The sequence below is a fragment of the Eleutherodactylus coqui genome, chromosome 2 (assembly GCF_035609145.1).
Source record: "Eleutherodactylus coqui strain aEleCoq1 chromosome 2, aEleCoq1.hap1, whole genome shotgun sequence".
Classification (NCBI taxonomy): Eukaryota; Metazoa; Chordata; class Amphibia; order Anura; family Eleutherodactylidae; genus Eleutherodactylus; species Eleutherodactylus coqui.
This window is the reverse complement of record NC_089838.1, coordinates 290,599,614-290,619,937: the sequence shown is the minus strand read 5'-3', so window position 1 is coordinate 290,619,937 and position 20,324 is coordinate 290,599,614. Positions and strand designations below refer to the sequence as shown.

Genomic DNA, 20,324 nt, shown 5'->3' with positions numbered 1-20,324 from the left:
GCGTTGCCGAGCGCGATATCGTGGGACATGAGCCTCGCCTCTACTGCAGAGCGCCGTGTCGGCCATAAACTTCAACGCTGCTGCTGTTTTTGTGCGATTGCGGAAACGTAGTTTGATTTTGACAACAAGCAGTTGGGGGTCGGAGCCAAAATCTGCACCCGGGGACATTTTTACTGCTAGAGCTGAACTTTTCCACTTTTGGGGGCTCAGGATGTAGTCGAATTCATTGCGGTGACCTGCGCCAAGAGATGTTCAGGCGCAGAAGTGGCGATTTGGTTGTAAAAGCAATGATTTGGTTACCAAAAACATCCACAAGCATAGTGGAGGTCAATGATATAAATATATTAATGATTTTGACATTCTAATGTAAACGGACCGTCATTGCTGGCCTTTGCACTCATTTTGAATAGTAGAACTGTTTTGTTATACCGACTAATAAAGTTGGTTTAAAAAAGAAAAAAAAAGCTTTTCTAAACGGCGTCTCTAACATCGCCCTTGCATTGGTTCTCCCTGTAGTCCTGCCTTTCGACTTGTCCAATCAGCTGCCGTACTCGTCTTAACAAAAGCCCGGTATCTTCCTTGTTCCATTGAACGCTAGGCTCCTCCCACTCTTTTCACGGCCCATTTCAAGACGCGAATGTTCTGACGTCATTCAGAGTAGACCAATCAAAACGAGTGGGAGGAGCTTCTTTTTAGGCCTACTAGCTTCTGGGCCAAGCCGCGGGGTCGGGTCGCAGCACACGTGGAGGTGTAGCCGGAGGAGCGCAGAGGTAAGCGGGACGCGGCGTTGGCATGCTGTGGCGGAGTAGCTAATGGGTGCAGAGAGCGCGCGATGCGGGGTCTGGGAAGCTGGGAGTGCGGGATGTGTGGCCGGCGGGCAGGCAGCCGCAGTACATGGCGGATGGTCCGCCGTCTATTATGGGAGCGGCTGGTCCTGTGTGTGCGGCAGTAGGATGGGTCATGGCGGGGAGGACGCGGCGGGAGGGAGGCCTTCCTGCTCGGATCGCTCCTCTATACAGCCCGCCGTATTACACCCTAATGTTAGCTGGCTTCGTACTAATAAAGTTGGTCGTATCGAGCGCGTGCTCTTACCTCCTGCGCTGCACTCTCCGTCCTTGTCCGTTTCAACCAACTTTATTGATATGAAAACGGAAAGCACAGCGAGCTAACTTTAATATTTTTTAGCTTTTTCTTCGCATTTGCGGCTGGAATCCTCCACTGCTCCCTGTTATCAGTCATTTCAGTACGGGTGGAAGGTGTTTTTTGGCAGGGCTAAGGCCTTTCTCCCTCCAGCCGTGCTGGTGGCTCAGCTGCCACAATGGCCGCTGAGTCCTCTGATATCACCACATAGTTGAGATGCCTTAGGCCTGACATCAGATTGTCACATTTTAGGCCGGGCTCACACGACTATCGTAATGCGCTGTTTTACAGTCGGATGGAACTGCGCATTGTCACGTTTTTTGCTTGCGTGTTTCTTGTCTCCTAGCAACATGCGTGAAAACCCGGTGCATATGTAACGTGACTGCGTGCGCTCTTCGTTTCGAAGTGCCCATAGAGAACAGTAGGGCTGCATCGCACATAATACACGGGAAAACGGAACCCGCCGCGTTCTTTTCTGTGTCGTGCGTTTTACCATTAACCCTTTCCAATCCAATTTGTATCCTGGTTTTCCTAGGGGGCTTACTCTGTTTCTGCCGTTATACAACAGCGCCATCTGCTGGCTAAAGCCAGTACTGCATGAGGTGACACATTGGATAGGCTCCGACAGCAGAGAGGCTGGCAATATACAGTAAGAGAACCCCGACGGACGTCTTCCAACATCGGAGCTGTACAGCCTTAAATCATAATGTCTTCAGACGTCAGACAGTGGATTGGAAAGGGTTAAAGCCGCGTGCTGTTTTTTTTTCCCTCCTTTTCCACGTGGGTGACAAGTGGATGTGAATCTGCTGTAATCTGATCGGCTGGGGTCTGTCGCTTGGGCCCCCGACCGATCAGCTGAGCGGAAACATACTGATAGTGCTGCAATAACAGGTCGGAGAGGAAGCCTCCACACCGCCCTCCGTGTAGTGGCTGAGGCTTGTAACTACAAGCACGACTCTCATTGAAGTGAATGGGAGCTGTGCCTGCAGTTACAAGTGCTGGCCACTAGACGGAGTCCAGCGACCTCTGTTGTTGCAGCGCTGACAGCATGCGCCCGCTCAGCTGATCTGTCAGGGTCCTGAGTGACGGACCCCGGCTGATCAACTATTGATACCCTGTTTCCTTGGTCCTCATCCCTCCCGCTGCTCTCCAGAGCTCTTGCAGTCCTCAGCCGTCCACAGATGATCGCTTCCTGGTCATGGGATTCATAAATCCCACCTCCAGGAAGCAATGGCTCTGATTGGTTCTCCAGCACTGCTCAGCCAATTAGTGCAGCGCTCAATAAACCAATGCCATGGCAGCTGTTTGGTTCTCAAGTGCTGGATGAACCAAACAGCCGCCATCGCTTCCTGGAGGCAGAATTTATGAATCCCATCACCAGGAAGCGATCTTCTGTGGGCGGCCGAGAACTGCAGGAAGTGTTGGAGCTCCGGAGACCATCTGGAGGACCCGGACCGACTGTGCTAGGTAAGTACTAGAAGACCTCCACCAAACATGTGCTGCTTTTGGGTCAAAAATAATATAAGACAGGGTCTTCTTTTCAGGGAAACACAGTAGGTCATCAATAGTATTTCTACGGAAACCCCCTTTAAAGGGGTTGTCCCGCGAAAGCAAGTGGGGGTATACACTTCTGTATGGCCATAATAATGCACTTTGTAATGTACATTGTGCATTAATTATGAGCCATACAGAAGTTATTCACTTACCTGCTCCGTTGCTGGCGTCCTCGTCTCCATGGTGCCGTCTAATTTTCAGCGTCTAATCGCCCGATTAGACGCGCTTGCGCAGTCCGGTCTTCTCCCTTCTGAATGGGGCCGCTCGTGCCGGAGAGCTGCTCCTCGTAGCTCCGCCCCGTCACGTGTGCCGATTCCAGCCACTCAGGAGGCTGGAATCGGCAATGGAACGCACAGAGCCCACGGTGCACCATGGGAGAAGACCTGCGGTCCACCGTGGGTGAAGATCCCGGCGGCCATCTTCGCAAGGTAAGTAAGAAGTCACCGGAGCGCGGGGATTCGGGTAAGTACTATCCGTTTTTTTTTTTAAACCCCTGCATCGGGTTTGTCTCGCGCCGAACGGGGGGGGCTATTGAAAAAAAAAACAAAAAGCGTTTCGGCGCGGGACAACCCCTTTAAGTGCAACTGTTATCGCTAAAAAAAAAAAAAATTGTTCAAATTTGCAGGGTAATCGTTCAGTAGAAGCGCAGCCGACCACGAGTGAAAATTTATTCGCACATTGTTTATTTCATGCGAGCAAGAAAACCCCTGCTGCCTCGTTCGCTCGTTCTCACTATACAGCGGCTGAAGAATCAACTTTAAACTGAGCAGATCGTGTCATCGTTGGCTCGTTCGCTGCGGCGAATCATTATTGCTACGCGTAAAATTAGAAATAAAAGGGAGTCAGTTGTTCGCTGCCCCATAAACCCCGCCGTGGGTCGAATTCTCACAGCTGATATTCTCGCACAAGTTTTTACATGTTGCCAGGTGCGCAAAGTTTTGAAAGGAAATGCAATCCGTTCTATGTAACGGGCATGTTTATGTTGCTTTTTTTTCCTCTCGTAGCGATAAATTCACAGCGTGTTCTAATTTTTCTTGTTCTTTTCTATGGGAGCAATTAAAAAAAATAAATCTCGATGCAATTTTCATGGAAGTGCAATGTGACTTATTTTAGCTTTTTTATACCGTGTTTCCCCGAAAATAAGACAGTGTCTTATATTAATTTTTGTTCAAAAAGGTTTAACTTTTTTACATGTATACCTGCCTGGACACTATTTAAATTGACTTTTTTAATTAACTGTTAGCAGGGCTTAATTTTGGAGTAGGGCTTATATTTCAAGCATCCTCAAAAAGCCTGAAAAATCATTTTGCATCCTCAAAAATTCTGGAAAATCATGCTATGTCTTATTTTCAGGGCATGTCTTATTTTCAGGGAAACAGGGTAGCAATAGCTTTCAGTTTTCATACACGTTCAGTTACGGTTTTCTATCAGATCAGTGGGATCCCTGATGATCAGCTGATTGAGGAGGTCACTGCACCCAGGTGAGCGCTGTGGCCTCTTCGCAGGCCTGGAAGCAGCGGAGTCCCATTCTATCTAATATCGGGCACAGCTGCTATACAACGTGCCCAAGCAGCGCTGGCACTTCAGATGATCGTGGGGATTCCGAGCGGCAGACCCCGCTTATCAACTATTGATGATTAGTAGTGTAGATCCTCAAAAGTCCCTTTAACAAAACGGGGAGTTTGCCGGGTCCAAACTTCTGCAGAGCTTGCAGGATCATTACTAAAGTCACAGGCGGGCGCATTAACAATTATGTAGAAAAGGCGATTTGAAGTGTGAGCAAACCTACATTGTAAAGACTGCCAAACAGCATCTGACATCTCAGCTTCCTGGACCCTCCGCCTGCTCTATGGGTAATTCTTAGTTTCACATGTGGGAGTGCGTATATGGGTAGCAACGATGTAAAAAGTTGCGTCTCCTCTAAAGCTTAAAGGGGTGGTCTCGCGAAACAAAGTGGGTCTATACACTTCTGTATGGCCATATTAATGCACTTTGTAATGTACATTGTGCATTAATTATGAGCCATACAGAAGTTATAAAAAGTTTTTTACTTACCTGCTCCGTTGCTGGCGTCCTCGTTCCCATGGAGCCGACTAATTTTCGCCCTCCGATGGCCAAATTAGCCGCGCTTGCGCAGTCCGGGTCTTCTGCTCTCTTCAATGGAGCCGCTCGTGCAGAATGCCGGCTCTGTGTAGCTCCGCCCCGTCACGTGCCGATTCCAGCCAATCAGGAGGCTGGAATCGGCAATGGACCGCACAGAAGAGCTGCGGTCCACGGAGGGAGCAGACCCCGGCGGCCATCTTCAGCAGGTAAGTATGAAGACGCCGGACTGCCGGGATTCAGGTAAGCGCTGAGTGGTTTGTTTTTTTTAACCCCTGCATCGGGGTTGTCTCGCGCCGAATGGGGGGGGGGGGGGTTAAAAAAAAAAAAAAAACTGTTTCGGCGCGGGACAACCCCTTTAAAGGGGTTGTCCCGCGAAACAAAGTGGGGGTATACACTTCTGTATGGCCATATTAATGCACTTTGTAATGTACATCGTGCATTAATTATGAGCCATACAGAAGTTATTCACTTACCTGCTCCGTTGCTAGCGTCCTCGTCTCCATGGATCCGTCTAATTTTCAGCATTTAATCGCTCGATTAGACGCGCTTGCGCAGTCCGGTCGTCTTCCATTCTGAATGGGGCCGCTCGTGCCGGAGAGCGGCTCCTCGTAGCTCCGCCCCGTCACGTGTGCCGATTCCAGCCAATCAGGAGGCTGGAATCGGCAATGGACCGCACGGTGCACCACATGGTGCACCGCGGGTGAAGATTCCGGCGGCCATCTTGCTTAGGTAAGTAAGAAGTCGCCGGAGCGCGGGGATTCGGGTAAGTACCGGACCGTTTTTTTTTTTTGTTTTTTTTTAACTCCTGCATTGGGTTTGTCTCGCGCCGAACGGGGGGGCTATTGAAAAAAAAAACCCCGTTTCGGCGCGGGACAACCCCTTTAAGTAATGATAAGATGCTCGTGACGACATCCCACGTGTATGTAGAAGTAATCAAAACGTGACATGAGAGGGGATGTCAGGGATGTATCGGGACCTGTGGGTGATCATCATGGCAGCGGTCCCCTGTTTGGTTTGTGAGCTGTAGCAAGACGGTAGCTCTCGGTTTGGCAAGATTCATACTAATGTGCCATGTCTTGTAGACAGACCTGCTTTCCATTAAAGGGATTGTACCCCAATTGCATGGTATCTCCTATCCGCATGATGGGAGATAACCTGCTACGGTCTCACCACAGAAACCCCTGCCAGTGTGGAGAATGGGATTCCCGTGTCTCGCTATACCTGACACTACGGGGTCACTTCTTCTCCCGCAGTGACATCGCTGTGAACTGGGCTCAGGACGAGCGTGTGCAGTCAGCCCTCCATTCACTTCTGTAGGGCTGACTGAAACGCCCAAGGGTTTGCCCTTCGGCTATTTCCACCATTCTAGTTGAAGGTGAATGGAACACTTGTGCGACCAGCACTCCAGTCAGTCTCCTCCTCACTTTTGGGGGGCTGCAGTAACCCTGCAATGAGGACGAGGGAGACACAGGATTCCCATTCTCAAGATGGGTGGGGGTTTCAGCCGTTAGGCTGCTACCAATCAGCAAGTTATCCTCTGGATCGGGGCTAACTTGGAATTGTAGTAGAACCCCTTTAAATGGGTTGTCCCACAAAAATAATCATCCCATACCTATGGATAGGGGATAAGTTATGTGGTGGGGGTTCGGAAGCAGTGGCGGCTCTGGCATTTTCATTGTTTTGCTTCTGGGGATGGAGCTGGACAGAATTCGGGTGGGGATACGCCTGCAAGTGTGAATGTGCCCATAGCGGAGCAGAAGTGTGCCGCCATCTCTGGCAGTCCCTTAGATAGTGCCTGACCACCACTCCATTTAATCACACGTGACTTGTGGGGGTCCCAGCAATCCGACATCCACTATTCACATACTTATCACCCATCCTGCTAGTAGGGCACAAATTCTATTCATGGGACGACTCCATTAACGCACATTTCCTTTCTCTGACAGGCCAGGAACCTATTGACTTTACTCTCAGACTGCACCATGACGGAACAAGATGTTGAAAACGAGTTGTTGGACTATGAAGAAGACGACGAGCCCCAGGCACCCACCGAGGCCGCCGCACCAACCGGCAGAAAGGAGGTCAAAGGCTCCTATGTGTCCATCCATAGCTCTGGCTTCCGAGACTTCTTGTTAAAGCCCGAACTGCTCCGAGCCATTGTAGACTGCGGCTTTGAGCACCCCTCTGAAGGTAGGTGCGATGGAGAACTCTTCTCAGGCTATAGGCCCACCTTATGACCCTTTTACATTGGACGTCAGTCGAGTAAACTACTGCATGAGTGCTGACGTCACCGCTAAGGGGTTGATTACTGATGGGCACCAGATATGTTCAGACTATGTACTCTTTCTTAATTTTGCATTGACTTTCCTTATTTTCTTGTTGCAGTTCAACATGAATGTATTCCTCAGGCCATTCTTGGAATGGATATCTTGTGCCAAGCTAAATCTGGTATGGGGAAGACTGCCGTCTTTGTCCTAGCCACTCTTCAGCAGATCGAGGCGATCGAAGGACAAGTATCGGTTTTGGTCATGTGCCATACACGCGAGCTAGCATTCCAGATCAGCAAGGAGTACGAGAGGTTCTCTAAGTACATGCCTGCAGTGAAGGTAGGTGGTCTATGACTCGGCCTTGGCTGTATGTGGGGGGTTTCCTTTGCATCATTTATTTACGTTGTTTTTGTGGTTGCAGGTTGCTGTCTTCTTCGGTGGCCTTGCCATGAAGAAGGACGAAGAGACAATACGCAAAAATTGTCCTCATATTGTGGTCGGAACTCCGGGTCGTACTCTAGCGCTTGTTAAGCTAAAGATACTCAACTTGAAGAACGTCAAACACTTTGTTCTGGACGAATGTGACAAGATGCTGGAGCAGCTGGGTAACTGGAGTGTGAGCGCCGGGTGTATGGAGGCAGGCAGCCCTGGAACCCCTTAGTGACCAACATACGCCTTTTTACTGACCTCACTAATGTGCTTTAAACCTGCACATGCATCATTTGAAGGCGGTGGCTTGGCCAACTGACAGCCAGGCTCCTGCTCTAACTGCCAGGAGCAAAGAAGCCTCAGATCCTGGCAGTTTAACCCCTTAACGGGCCACAATCATTAGCGACTCCAGTGGTAAGCAGATGACTGGTGAAGGGACTCCTTTTATTACCCATTGACACCCATCGTAACTTAGCAATGAGTTCCCTTAGCAGCTGGAGGCCTGGCAAAGGCCTCCGTTTCTGCCATGTTGTTCGGCCTATTAGATTGACAGAGGCAGCGTTTAATAGGCTGATGTGTGCCCCCCCCCCCCCCCCCCCAAATCTTCAGGGACGAGCCAGCAGTTACCCGAAAAAGGCGATGCCCTCTCGCCTTACCGAGTGTGCTCGCTCATCTTTACCCTTTAGACCTTAAATAGGCTGGTCACTAAGAGGTTAAATCCTCTCTGGGAATTCTGAATTAGAGGGGGATAACCTTGTTCAGAACCCCCATTGGCTGGTGTTAATCCCTCTGGGATAGCTCTATTTCGGGGGCATGGTGTGATAAGTTTGTATGGTCTTCCCTTAGATATGCGCAGAGATGTGCAGGAGATATTCCGCCTCACCCCTCACGAGAAGCAGTGCATGATGTTCAGCGCCACGCTCAGCAAGGAGATTCGCCCAGTCTGCAGGAAGTTCATGCAGGATGTAAGTCACTGATGTTCTTGGAGTACACTGTTGCTGCTGATTGTTTTTTTTTTTTGCTAATTGTGGCCCATTTAGTTGCAATAAAGACCATTATCATAACTGGAAAATATATCAGTGCAGACTTCTAATGCTGTCTACTGTCAGGGGGTTCTTTACTGTAAGAGCAGTGAGGCTATGGAACCCTTTGCCTCAGGACGTGGTGATGGTGAACTTGCTGAAAAGAGTGTCTGGATGCCTTTCTTGAGTGTTACAATATTACATGTTGTATCACTGATTACTTCAGAAGGTCGATGATTATTCTGATTGCCAGATTTGGGCTCTAGAAGGATTTTTTTTTTCCCCCCCAAAATTAGGACAACCGGCTTTTAACCCCGATGGGGGGGGGGGTTGCCTGCCTTGGGATTTTACAGCCTGTAAAATCATGCAGAATCCAGCCCTGACCACAGCCGGCGTACCTGTAGTTACCGTTTTTGGCTTGTGTTTTTTTTTTTTTTGTTTTTTTTCCCTGTACTGCGGATGATCCGGACGGCTCACGGTCAGACATGTGCAGTGCAGATTTTCCCACGCCATCGCTAGGCAATGACGTGGGTCCTGCAAACTTTCCGCAATGTTAATTGTGGACTGCTCGGATGGCTTCCATTGACTCCAATGGAGCAGGATCCACTCAGGTCACAGCATGCTTCTTTTCTTTAAGTGTGCAGCTGGCCTAAGTTTCTGGCTGGAAATCTCCCAATATTCCCTGCAGGTTCAGTGTCTGCACAGAGCTTGCACTGGTGATTTGTATTGTACTTTCACCCCCTCCCCTCAGATGGTCATGTCTTATTAATTCTGACCAGCTCATAACTACTTGGGGTTATGATGTCTGAAATCAGTCAATTACATGAATCCAGCCACAAACTGGCTACAGGGGAACACAGACACTCTTATCAGTTACTGACGATCACATAGTTATACAGTCAGGGGTGAGGGGAGATATTCTCCCTTATATGTATGGTCTGGAGCGTATTTAGGTGAATATAGAAGGTAATGATAAACAAACTTTCCCCCAGCCGGCAGAAATGGTATATCCTCAGCTAATGCTTTGTTGATGCAACATGGGATAGAAGTGCAACAGGCAAAATATCACTTAAGATGGTGGCTGATAAGCATCAGACAGGGTTACACTTCATGGAAGTGGCTGGAATAACAGGAGACCTACAGAGGGGCAAGCATGGCAAACAAATATGTTCACAAGTGACCCTCTTATACTAGTTTTGACTGGCATTTTGAAAGACGAGCCGCTGTTTTCTTGGGAGACTTCATTAGTCCTAACACTAGTAACTGTTATTTACATGTCATGGTTGAATTTGTTTACTTTGCCATTTTGTGACTTTTTGGTTTTAACTTTGTTCATAGCCTATGGAGGTGTTTGTGGATGATGAAACCAAGCTGACACTTCATGGCTTGCAGCAATATTACGTCAAGCTGAAGGACAGCGAAAAGAACCGCAAGCTGTTTGACCTCTTGGATGTGCTGGAATTTAATCAGGTTGGTATGGAAAAGCTACAGTCTGGTCTGCAGGATTTAGTGCTGGTAAAGGGGTCCAAATACTGAATTGTACGACAACACTTATGAGCCATTAACATCGGAGTAGTTGTTCCCCACCCCACCCCCATTTCCCTGCTTGGAGAGTCAGATTGTGTAACTCTTCAGAGGGGTGACTGAACATTAGGGAAAGTTATCCCTAGGGTAAAGATCAGTGACTGATTACTGTACTGACTTTCTACATGTGACTCTTGTAGGTGGTGATCTTCGTAAAATCCGTGCAAAGATGTGTGGCGCTGGCACAACTCCTGGTAGAACAGAACTTCCCAGCAATTGCTATCCACAGGGGAATGCAGCAAGAGGAGAGGTGAGTTCTTGTGTTGGAGATTCATTCCAAAATTAAAGGCAGTGTCACATTTTCTGTATGTATGTGGTTTCTCTTCTGTCCTTCCAATCCACTGATTCCAGGTCCTGGCTGTCTGTCCAACCTTGCCGGTGCAACCTTCATCCCTGCTTTACATTGGTAGTGTAAGACTACTAATGCACTATAGCTGCTGTCTGATCGTCCAGAGTTGCTCATGTGGTGATCGGGGCACAATATGCGTTAGGTAGTTAAGTGCTGCAGCCATTTTGCTGCTGTAGAGTCTGTGCAGCTCCTTCACATAGCTGCTTGTCCTGCTGCTTCTGATGGCACACAGCTTCTCACAGCTCTCTGTTCTCCTTTCTTTTACTCGGTGTTTGAATTGGGCTGGTGATAGACAAGCTTATTCCAGTAGCATTTATGCATCCGTAATACAGGCTAACAACGTTTCCTGAAGTTGGAGAACCATAGATTTTTGCTATAAAGCATAAGAGTTTGAGTCAGGCCCGGGCACTTGTCTGTATTACAGACAGATAAACACTGCCAGAAAGTACTCATCTGCCACCGGCCTTGGCAGCAGTGAGCGGGTAGAGGCTTTACAGTGCAGATCAGAATGGAAAGGGCGGTGAAATGCATCAGTGAGGGCGGAATCATACCAACTGTAGATGGAGGGAGAAAGGGCACACAGGACAGTTTGCAAGGGGGAAGAAGATTAATTGGGCTGTAGATAGATTGGAGAGCATCCACTGCAAATTCTGCACAAGAAGGATGAGTTACACACTGCATAGCGTCCATGTTGGTCACCACTACAGAGAAGAGATCTCATGGGTTGTAGAAGAGATAATCAATACAGGAATAAAGTTGTGCTGAAACATGAGTAAGTGAAGGCAGTAGCATCCTGGACCTCACATCATCCAACATGTGTTACCACTAGGGACATGCTCACATGAAAATATAACTAGAAGGCTGTCAACTGCCTATTGGGGTCCTGAAAACTTAAGAAGTGTTCCAAAACTGCAGTCTGAAACTTGTGGAATTTTATGTACAAAACACTTCAATATTCATGTTGAAGGTGTCCAGAGCCTTTAATTCCTGATTTACAGTTCTAGTGGTTGTCATTGGAAACTTGGCTGAGTCCCAATAGTACGGTTCAGATTATTACCTAATGTAAGGAATATAGCTAAGGATGGGGAGACCCTGAGCCAGCAAGGAGTGCTGGTCTAATGCAAGCTGGAATATGGTGAACATGTATAACAAACGTCTCTGCTCCGCAGGCTGTCCCGATACCAACAGTTCAAGGATTTCCAGCGAAGAATCTTGGTTGCTACTAACCTCTTTGGGCGTGGAATGGATATCGAAAGAGTTAATATTGTCTTCAATTATGACATGCCTGACGACTCGGACACCTACTTGCACAGGGTAAGGGTGCTGAATGTAATAACTAACTTGTGTGCCCATCTCTGCAGTCGTATAGCCTTATATACCGTGCCAAATATGACTTCCTCTCCCCGGTCCAGGTGGCTCGTGCAGGTCGCTTTGGCACTAAAGGTCTGGCTGTGACTTTTGTGTCCGACGAAGAAGATGCCAAAATTCTGAATGATGTCCAAGACAGATTTGAAGTCAACGTGGGAGAGTTGCCCGATGAGATAGACATATCCACTTACAGTGAGTATTAAATATTGTTGGCACACTGAACAATTATACTGGGGTATTGGCTTTGGAGAAGGGTGCATATCGCTAGAGGAATGCCATTCGGCAGTATGAAAAGCTGTGGGATAAATGGTTACCTATGCCAGGCTTGCACACTTACACTTAGAGATAGAATAGGACTGGGTTGTAACATGGCGTGTTACGGCTCATTCTACAAACTATATTGTATTAGACCTTGTCCGGGTGTAGGCGGAGGGCACTGCCACGCAGATTAAAGACTTGTCTGATGGACACTTTTATGAGGAATCGCCTGACCAGTGGAACTGCGCTTTCTATAAGGCTGCTGCGTATTGGGTGAAAGGCCATAGACCTCCAATCCCAATTTGCAGAAATGCTGCAGAATCTTCTTGCTGTGGAAATTCTGCACCGTTTGCGCTCTGATCGTACCGTAGGACTAATTACAAGCAACATGCAGGCGGAGAAACGTTAGTTGCGTCCGGCACCTGGACTTGTCATGGTGATTGAACGGACTTTTCCAGGTGTTGCCTGTAATCTGCATTTTGTGTGCACCCAATATGCAGTGAATGGAACTCATTGACTTCAATGGGTTCATTCACATGAGTGCATTTCATTCGTGCAAAAGCAGCATGGCCTGCACACAAGTTGTACATATCAGACTAAACTAAACTGGCCATTGAAATCAATGCCTGCATTTTTATATAATGTGTGCAGATATGCAGGGGGGTGCACATCTCTTGCAGGTGTCTTGTCTGGTTTCAAAGGAATGGAAAACAAAACTTGGGGACCTTTCACATAAGACAGAATAGGACGCCCCGCAAGCCGTAGTAAAGTCCGCAGGCTGACTGCCATTCCACATCAGAATCTGCAGTTAGATCTGCAGTTTTGGTGTGGAATTCCATGGCTGCGCCCTTCGTTGGGTCTCCTTTTGCTTCTGCACTGTACAGGTTAATAGCTACAGCTTGCAAACTATACTTTTGTGGTTTAGTTACTCACGAGGTTAGTTATAACAGTTATAGCAATGCACCTCTGACCGCTACAGCAGTCAGTCAGAGCTATGGTGATCTCATTCAGACAGAAGGTCCATCTATTGCACTTGCAGCAGCACGCTGGGTGGCCTCATGTCCACTAGGAAATTCGGGCCCGTGTGAATTCTCCATGCAGAATCCCACAGCGGGACCCTCCTTTCCCGGGGACATAAGGCCTGAAAATAGATTTTTCTTACCTGTCCGGACGCTGCGGGTTCCTGTCTGTCGCGGCCAGAACTTCTTTCTCTCTGCCCGGCGGATGCGCTCAGCACTTTTTTTTTTTCTTTTTGAACTCCTGCTGTCCCGCGCCGGAGAGCAGAAATTCAGCTGCAGGTGTACAGTGGGATCGGACGGCTTCCATGGAAGCCTGCGGGAGCCCTGCAGAAAATGGAGCATACTGCGTTTTCTCTCACGTGCGGGAGAAAATGCAAATCCATTAAAATGCCATCCGCGTGCAAATTACAATTTAATCGCTCGCGGATGGCCAATGGATCTCTATGGGCAAAATTGAATGCGGATTCTGCAGCGGAATCTGCAGTTCGATTTTTGCCAGTGGACATAAGGCCTTAGTTCTATCAGTGCCAGTGATCAGGACCTTACTTGGGAAGGTGCGCCCTATTTCTTGCTCCTCAGTCCCTACATGGCGCTCTTAACTGTTTTGCAGCATCAGACCTGCTGACAGACTCCCTTTGAATAAGCTGATAATGACAAGCAGTACCTGTATTGCGGTTTATTAGCATGATATACAAATACAGTGCATTTCTATATAAATATGTAGCTTATGCAGAAGCTCTCTGAGAAGACTATTTACACCTGAAGTATGGAAGTTATTGACACGTCTTTCTTTTCTTCACAGTTGAACAGAGTCGATAACCCTGCCCTCTGATGTCCCGTCTGGCTGCTCCGCCCGTTCCAGGAAAAAATCTTGGTTTTAAAACATTGTGGGATTTTTTTTTTTTTTTTTTTTATTATTCATGGTTTTGTGTAAAGAAGGGAAAAATTAAACTTTTTTATGGTTTGATCTTGCATTTGTGACATCCTTCTGAAATCGTATTTGGGGTCTCTGGTTAGGGTTTTCATTGTGGTGGTCTGTGGGAGTTACTCTTCCGCTGTATTGGAGGCAGTCACTGTAGTCTATGGCCAAGCCGACACAATAGAGCTAACATTTTAGGAAGACCGCTGTGATACGGGGTCCCGTTGTGGCCACACAACCTTCATCATAAGCCAGACTCCTTGCCTTTCTTGCCCTGTATGAAGACACATTAGAAAATGCAGATTACTGTGAAGTGACCCACACAAACCACAATTGTCAAAACGAATGTTAAGGCTGTCCTCGTTGCCCACAGCGCTCCTTTTATATGCAGGCTGTTGGCCAGTAATAAATGAGGCCCAGTGCTGTTCACTGATGGCAAGCAGAGGTGTTACTTGGGAAAATTACATGAACAATGTGTGGCAAAAATATATACAGCGCTGGGGCTACCGCAGAGTCTAACAACCAAGGTGCATCATACAAGGAAGCTCAGTACATTAAGACATGCCAGTCTGTTGGCTCTGCAGAGCCTTTGATTGTTATAGGATGAGCTCTAAAGAGCAACAGTCTCCCATCCATAAGGTAGCAGATAACGATTTTATTGGATGGGACCAACTACAGAGACCCCTACTGATGAGAATGGGGGTCCCAAGAATTCTTGGATTAAGGGAATAGTGTTCATGTAGCATGCCACCACTCAATGCGCTTTATTGGGACTGCTGGAGATAAGAGTTCAAATACACTGGTTTTATAAAATTTTAAGTGGAGAGAAATGTGGAAAAAAATAAATAAAAATTCCCCCTTTTGCTGAATCTTTCTATGGCTCACAGCTGCAACAAAAATGACATTTACTTTATTTGGGTGAGTACGATTACCAAAATGCCAAACCTATATACTTTGGAGAAAAAAATTCCTTTTTTTAAAAATTTTCTGCCGCCATCTCCACGCAATAACTTATTTTTTCGTCAACCTAGTTGTGCGAGGGCTAATTTTTTGTGGGATGTCCTGTAGTTTCTGTTGGTACCATCTTGGAATAATACGACTTTTTGATTGCTTTTTATTGCTTTTTTTTGCGCCTGCCGTACATCATAATGTTATTGAGCAGGCAGTCAGATGGCTTGATAGGCATTCTGCCATGACAGCTTTTTAGAAGCCCCCTGATTGCCATGACAGCCGCACAACTCCCTGTGATCTCAACGTGGGGGGCTCTATGAACTACGTGGCTTATCAGAGCTGTTGCTGCCAAGTGTCAGCTGTAAGAAACAGCTAGCAGCTGCGATATATGATGGGGAAACTACCACGTGATCTCCCTTCATACATGTCCTGCAGCTACAGGATGTAAAAACACTAGAGGGCTGTCACTAAGGGGTTAACATAAGCACCAAATACACATTACATAGGTATTCGCTCTGTACTGCACGGTACGCAGGCCACATCCGCCCATGTGAGAGCCCTATAGTGGTTTTCCAAACAAACTTTATCTAATAGTAAAACAAGTTCTGACCAAGGCTCCTCCTGGACGCCTTCCTGTGATCCCACCCCTCTTACCTTGGTGTTTGTGTGTGAATTGCTGGTGTTGCTGAATTCGGAGTAAACTGGAGACTTGAAATGAGCGATTGCACAGAGCCACCTCTTGTAGTCGGCCCGCACCTGTGGAGGAGAGGACCGGGAATGGATATGGGAGACAGCATGCTGTGCGGTCTACTAGGACTATGAGCGACTGCAGTTGACTTTCCCATGTCCTTCAGCTGCCCCCACCCCACGTTGCGCCCCTTCTCTCACCTTTTTGTGCATCAGGCAGTGCAGACAGAAGATCTGTAATCCTTGCAGAGTAGTGAGGACAGTGAATGCATATATGAAAAAGGGTGTAGCAGAGCTGAACATGAAGAACCCGAAGGCCCAGCAACTACCCAGGATGCACAGCTGCGCCAGCGATGTGATGGTCAGGGTCCTAAAAAATTGACGACAATCAATTAGCCATATATAAAGTGAGTATACATGTACATACTATATAATACACACCCAATGCTATAATGAGCCATGGCTTCAAGGGTGCAGTTACAGGAGCGCCATTAACACTTGTATACTAGTGCTAATGCCACGGCCGCACCTGCACTTACCGGAATTACCAGAAAACCGTATGCAGTAGCTATTAGCGCATGTGTGATAATGCCCTAACTGATATTACATTGTGAGGTTTCCACTGTAACTGATGATGGACCAGAGGTACAACTACAACTCCCAGCATCCCATGATAGTCTGTAGATTACAGTTAGAGACTAATGGAAACGCCAATACCCTTTGAGCAGCCTTACTGGATTGCCATGCCATCAGATGTGTATGGGGCAGCCTGAGTTTCCACTCAGTGATGCAAGAATTGGCTCCCTAAGAGAAAACTGTTGCCAGAGATGTCTGACGGCTGCTTATCTCCATAGTGAAATAAACTTGCCAGCTCACCTGACCCCAGTATATGGTTATGATTGGCTGTATTCCAATCTTATGTGTCTGGAGAGATCTGTCATTGATAGAATATACAGCCTTTGCCCTCTGTGAATGGTAACATTCCGCCATGGAACGGAGGTCACTCACCTGATTCTTTTCAGTTTTCCTTGTTCTGGATTGACGGACGACATTTTCTCAGCCAGTTTCCACACAGTGAGCACAAAAATCCCACAGTTCACCTGAGCAGGAGAGATGTGTTAGTAGAAGCCTGCAGGGGGCAGCATGGAGCTACACTCTTGTCAACAAAAATCAAGCACCTAGAAGTCATTTTGTAGCAAAACTCAGCATGCGGTTACATCTCAGGCAGATATACAAGTGATTAGCGTTGTGGTGATTAGATAGACGGTGTTGTCACCGGAGGCCCTAAAAGTGGCCTATAAGAGGCTCTCGGAGGCTCCTTGTGTGCAGTGAATTCTTCCGCTTGTGTAGAACCTGTTGACCACTAGATGCCTCTACGACGTAGAGAAGAGATTTCACCCTGTTACCAGAGTCTGAGAGGGGCGCATTATTGGGATGGGAGAAGCTGGAGGGTCATATTGATGAATTGCTGCCCACACCGGGTCTGTTCTGACCAGACTGTTAGGAGGTGTTGGGACCAGTGGATATCTGAGGGCACACAAGGCGACCAGGCTCAGAACACCAGTAGAGAGGAGCGTGTATAGTTGTACAGTACTGGAAGTCCTGTATGTGGTGTGCGGAGCCTGCGGTGTATAGTTGTACAGTAGTCCTGTATGTGGTGTACGGAGCCCGTAGTGTATAGTTGTACAGTACTGGAAGTCCTGTATGTGGTGTACGGAGCCCGCAGTGTATAGTTGTACAGTACTGGAAGTCCTGTATGTGGTGTACGGAGCCCGCAGTGTATAGTTGTACAGTACTGGAAGTCCTGTATGTGGTGTACGGAGCCCGCAGTGTATAGTTGTACAGTACTGGAAGTCCTGTATGTGGTGTACGGAGCCCGCAGTGTATAGTTGTACAGTACTGGAAGTCCTGTATGTGGTGTACGGAGCCCGCAGTGTATAGTTGTACAGTACTGGAAGTCCTGTATGTGGTGTATGGAGCCCGCAGTGTATAGTTGTACAGTACTGGAAGTCCTGTATGTGGTGTATGGAGCCCGCAGTGTATAGTTGTACAGTACTGGAAGTCCTGTATGTGGTGTATGGAGCCCGCAGTGTATAGTTGTACAGTACTGGAAGTCCTGTATGTGGTGTGCGGAGCCGGCTGTATATAGTTGTACAGTACTGGAAGTCCTGTATGTGGTGTACAGAGCCCGCAGTGTATAGTTGTACAGTACTGGAAGTCCTGTATGTGGTGTACGGAGCCCGCAGTGTATAGTTGTACAGTACTGGAAGTCCTGTATGTTGTGTGCAGAGCCGGCTGTTTATAGTTGTACAGTACTGGAAGTCCTGTATGTTGTGTGCGGAGCCGGCGGTGTATAGTTGTACAGTACTAGAAGTCCTGTATGTGGTGTGCGGAGCCCGTGGTGTATAGTTGTACAGTACTGGAAGTCCTGTATGTTGTGTGCGGAGCCGGCTGTATATAGTTGTACAGTACTAGAAGTCCTGTATGTTGTGTGTGGAGCTGGCTGTATATAGTTGTACAGTACTGGAAGTTCTGTATGTTGTGTGTGTGGAGCCAGCGGTGTATAGTTGTACAGTACTAGAAGTTCTGTATGTTGTGTGCGGAGCCCGTGGTGTATAGTTGTACAGTACTGGAAGTCCTGTATGAGGTGTGCGGAGCCCGCAGTGTATAGTCCTGTATGTGGTGTGCGGAGCCCGCAGTGTATAGTCCTGTATGTGGTGTGCGGAGCCCGCAGTGTATAGTCCTGTATGTGGTGTGCTGAGCCCGCAGTGTATAGTCCTGTATGTGGTGTGCGGAGCCCGCAGTGTATAGTCCCGTCTGTGGTGTGCGGAGCCCGCAGTGTATAGTCCCGTATGTGGTGTGCGGAGCCTGCAGTGTATAGTACTGTATGCGGTGTGCGGAGCCCGCAGTGTATAGTCCCGTCTGTGGTGTGCGGAGCCCGCAGTGTATAGTCCCGTATGTGGTGTGCGGAGCCTGCAGTGTATAGTCCTGTATGCGGTGTGCGGAGCCTGCAGTGTATAGTCCTGTATGCGGTGTGCGGAGCCTGCAGTGTATAGTCCTGTATGCGGTGTGCGGAGCCTGCAGTGTATAGTCCTGTATGTGGTGTGCGGAGCCGGCAGTCTATAGTTGTACAGTACTAGATGTCCTGTATGTGGTGTGCGGAGCCCGTGGTGTATAGTTGTACAGTACTGGAAGTTCTGTATGTTGTGTGCGGAGCCCGTGGTGTATAGTTGTACAGTACTGGAAGTCCTGTATGTGGTGTGCGGAGCCGGCAGTGTATAGTCCCGTATGTGGTGTGCGGAGCCGGCAGTGTATAGTCCCGTATGCGGTGTGCGGAGCCCGCAGTGTATAGTCCCGTATGCGGTGTGCGGAGCCCGCAGTGTATAGTCCCGTATGTGGTGTGCGGAGCCCGCAGTGTATAGTCCCGTATGTGGTGTGCGGAGCCCGCAGTGTATAGTCCCGTATGTGGTGTGCGAAGCCCGCAGTGTATAGTCCCGTATGTGGTGTGCGGAGCCCGCAGTGTATAGTCCCGTATGTGGTGTGCGGAGCCCGCAGTGTATAGTCCCGTATGTGGTGTGCGGAGCCCGCAGTGTATAGTCCTGTATGTGGTGTGCGGAGCCCGCAGTGTATAGTCCCGTATGTGGTGTGCGGAGCCCGCAGTGTATAGTCCCGTATGTGGTGTGCGGAGCCCGCAGTGTATAGTCCCGTATGTGGTGTGCGGAGCCCGCAGTGTATAGTCCCGTATGTGGTGTGCGGAGCCCGCAGTGTATAGTCCCATATGTGGTGTGCGGAGCCCGCAGTGTATAGTCCCGTATGTGGTGTGCGGAGCCCGCAGTGTATAGTCCCGTATGTGGTGTGCGGAGCCCGCAGTGTATAGTCCCGTATGTGGTGTGCGGAGCCCGCAGTGTATAATCCTGTATGTGGTGTGCGGAGCCCGCAGTGTATAGTCCTGTATGCGGTGTGCGGAGCCTGCAGTCTATAGTCCTGTATGCGGTGTGCGGAGCCTGCAGTGTATAGTCCTGTATGTGGTATGCGGAGCCGGCGGTCTATAGTTGTACAGTACTAGATGTCCTGTATGTGGTATGCGGAGCCCTTGGTGTATAGTTGTACAGTACTGGAAGTTCTGTATGTTGTGTGCGGAGCCCGTGGTGTATAGTTGTACAGTACTGGAAGTCCTGTATGTGGTGTGCGGAGCCGGCAGTGTATAGTCCTGTATGTGGTGTGCGGAGCCGGCAGTGTATAGTCCCGTATGTGGTGTGCGGAGCCGGCAGTGTATAGTCCCGTATGTGGTGTGCGGAGCCCGCAGTGTATAGTCCCGTATGCGGTGTGCGGAGCCCGCAGTGTATAGTCCCGTATGCGGTGTGCGGAGCCCGCAGTGTATAGTCCCGTATGCGGTGTGCGGAGCCCGCAGTGTATAGTCCCGTATGCGGTGTGCGGAGCCCGCAGTGTATAGTCCCGTATGCGGTGTGCGGAGCCCGCAGTGTATAGTCCCGTATGCGGTGTGCGGAGCCCGCAGTGTATAGTCCCGTATGTGGTGTGCGGAGCCCGCAGTGTATAGTCCCGTATGTGGTGTGCGGAGCCCGCAGTGTATAGTCCCGTATGTGGTGTGCGGAGCCCGCAGTGTATAGTCCCGTATGTGGTGTGCGGAGCCCGCAGTGTATAGTCCCGTATGTG

At 48.7% G+C, this 20,324-nt stretch overlaps 3 protein-coding genes across 5 annotated transcripts in view; 1 reads left to right on the top strand and 2 right to left on the bottom strand.

Moving 5' to 3' along the window:
- LOC136612689 (serine/threonine-protein kinase N1-like) overlaps positions 1–1,116 on the bottom strand; it is a 99,316-nt gene extending 98,200 nt beyond the window's left edge. Inside the window, exon 1 of the mRNA XM_066593214.1 lies at positions 1,093–1,116. The gene's annotated coding sequence lies outside the window, so the exon portion shown is untranslated. The remainder of the gene's footprint in view (positions 1–1,092) is intronic.
- Positions 649–14,065, top strand: LOC136612692 (ATP-dependent RNA helicase DDX39A). The gene is made up of 10 exons (XM_066593218.1): positions 649–770; positions 6,744–6,987; positions 7,183–7,403; positions 7,486–7,669; positions 8,340–8,458; positions 9,854–9,985; positions 10,240–10,349; positions 11,618–11,762; positions 11,861–12,008; positions 13,896–14,065. Exons 2-10 carry the CDS (start codon positions 6,780–6,782, stop codon positions 13,910–13,912), a joined length of 1,284 nt encoding a protein of 427 aa, XP_066449315.1. The 5' UTR covers positions 649–770; positions 6,744–6,779; the 3' UTR covers positions 13,913–14,065.
- The window catches only part of ADGRE5 (adhesion G protein-coupled receptor E5), a 367,255-nt gene continuing 360,685 nt past the window's right edge, over positions 13,755–20,324 (bottom strand). For all 3 annotated transcript variants that reach the window (XM_066593215.1, XM_066593217.1, XM_066593216.1), the window contains 4 exons: positions 16,659–16,750; positions 15,852–16,020; positions 15,618–15,719; positions 13,755–14,286 (listed from right to left, as the gene is read on the bottom strand). In XM_066593215.1, coding sequence (XP_066449312.1) covers positions 14,257–14,286; positions 15,618–15,719; positions 15,852–16,020; positions 16,659–16,750 — 393 coding nt within the window. In that variant the 3' untranslated portion in view covers positions 13,755–14,256. The remainder of the gene's footprint in view (positions 14,287–15,617; positions 15,720–15,851; positions 16,021–16,658; positions 16,751–20,324) is intronic.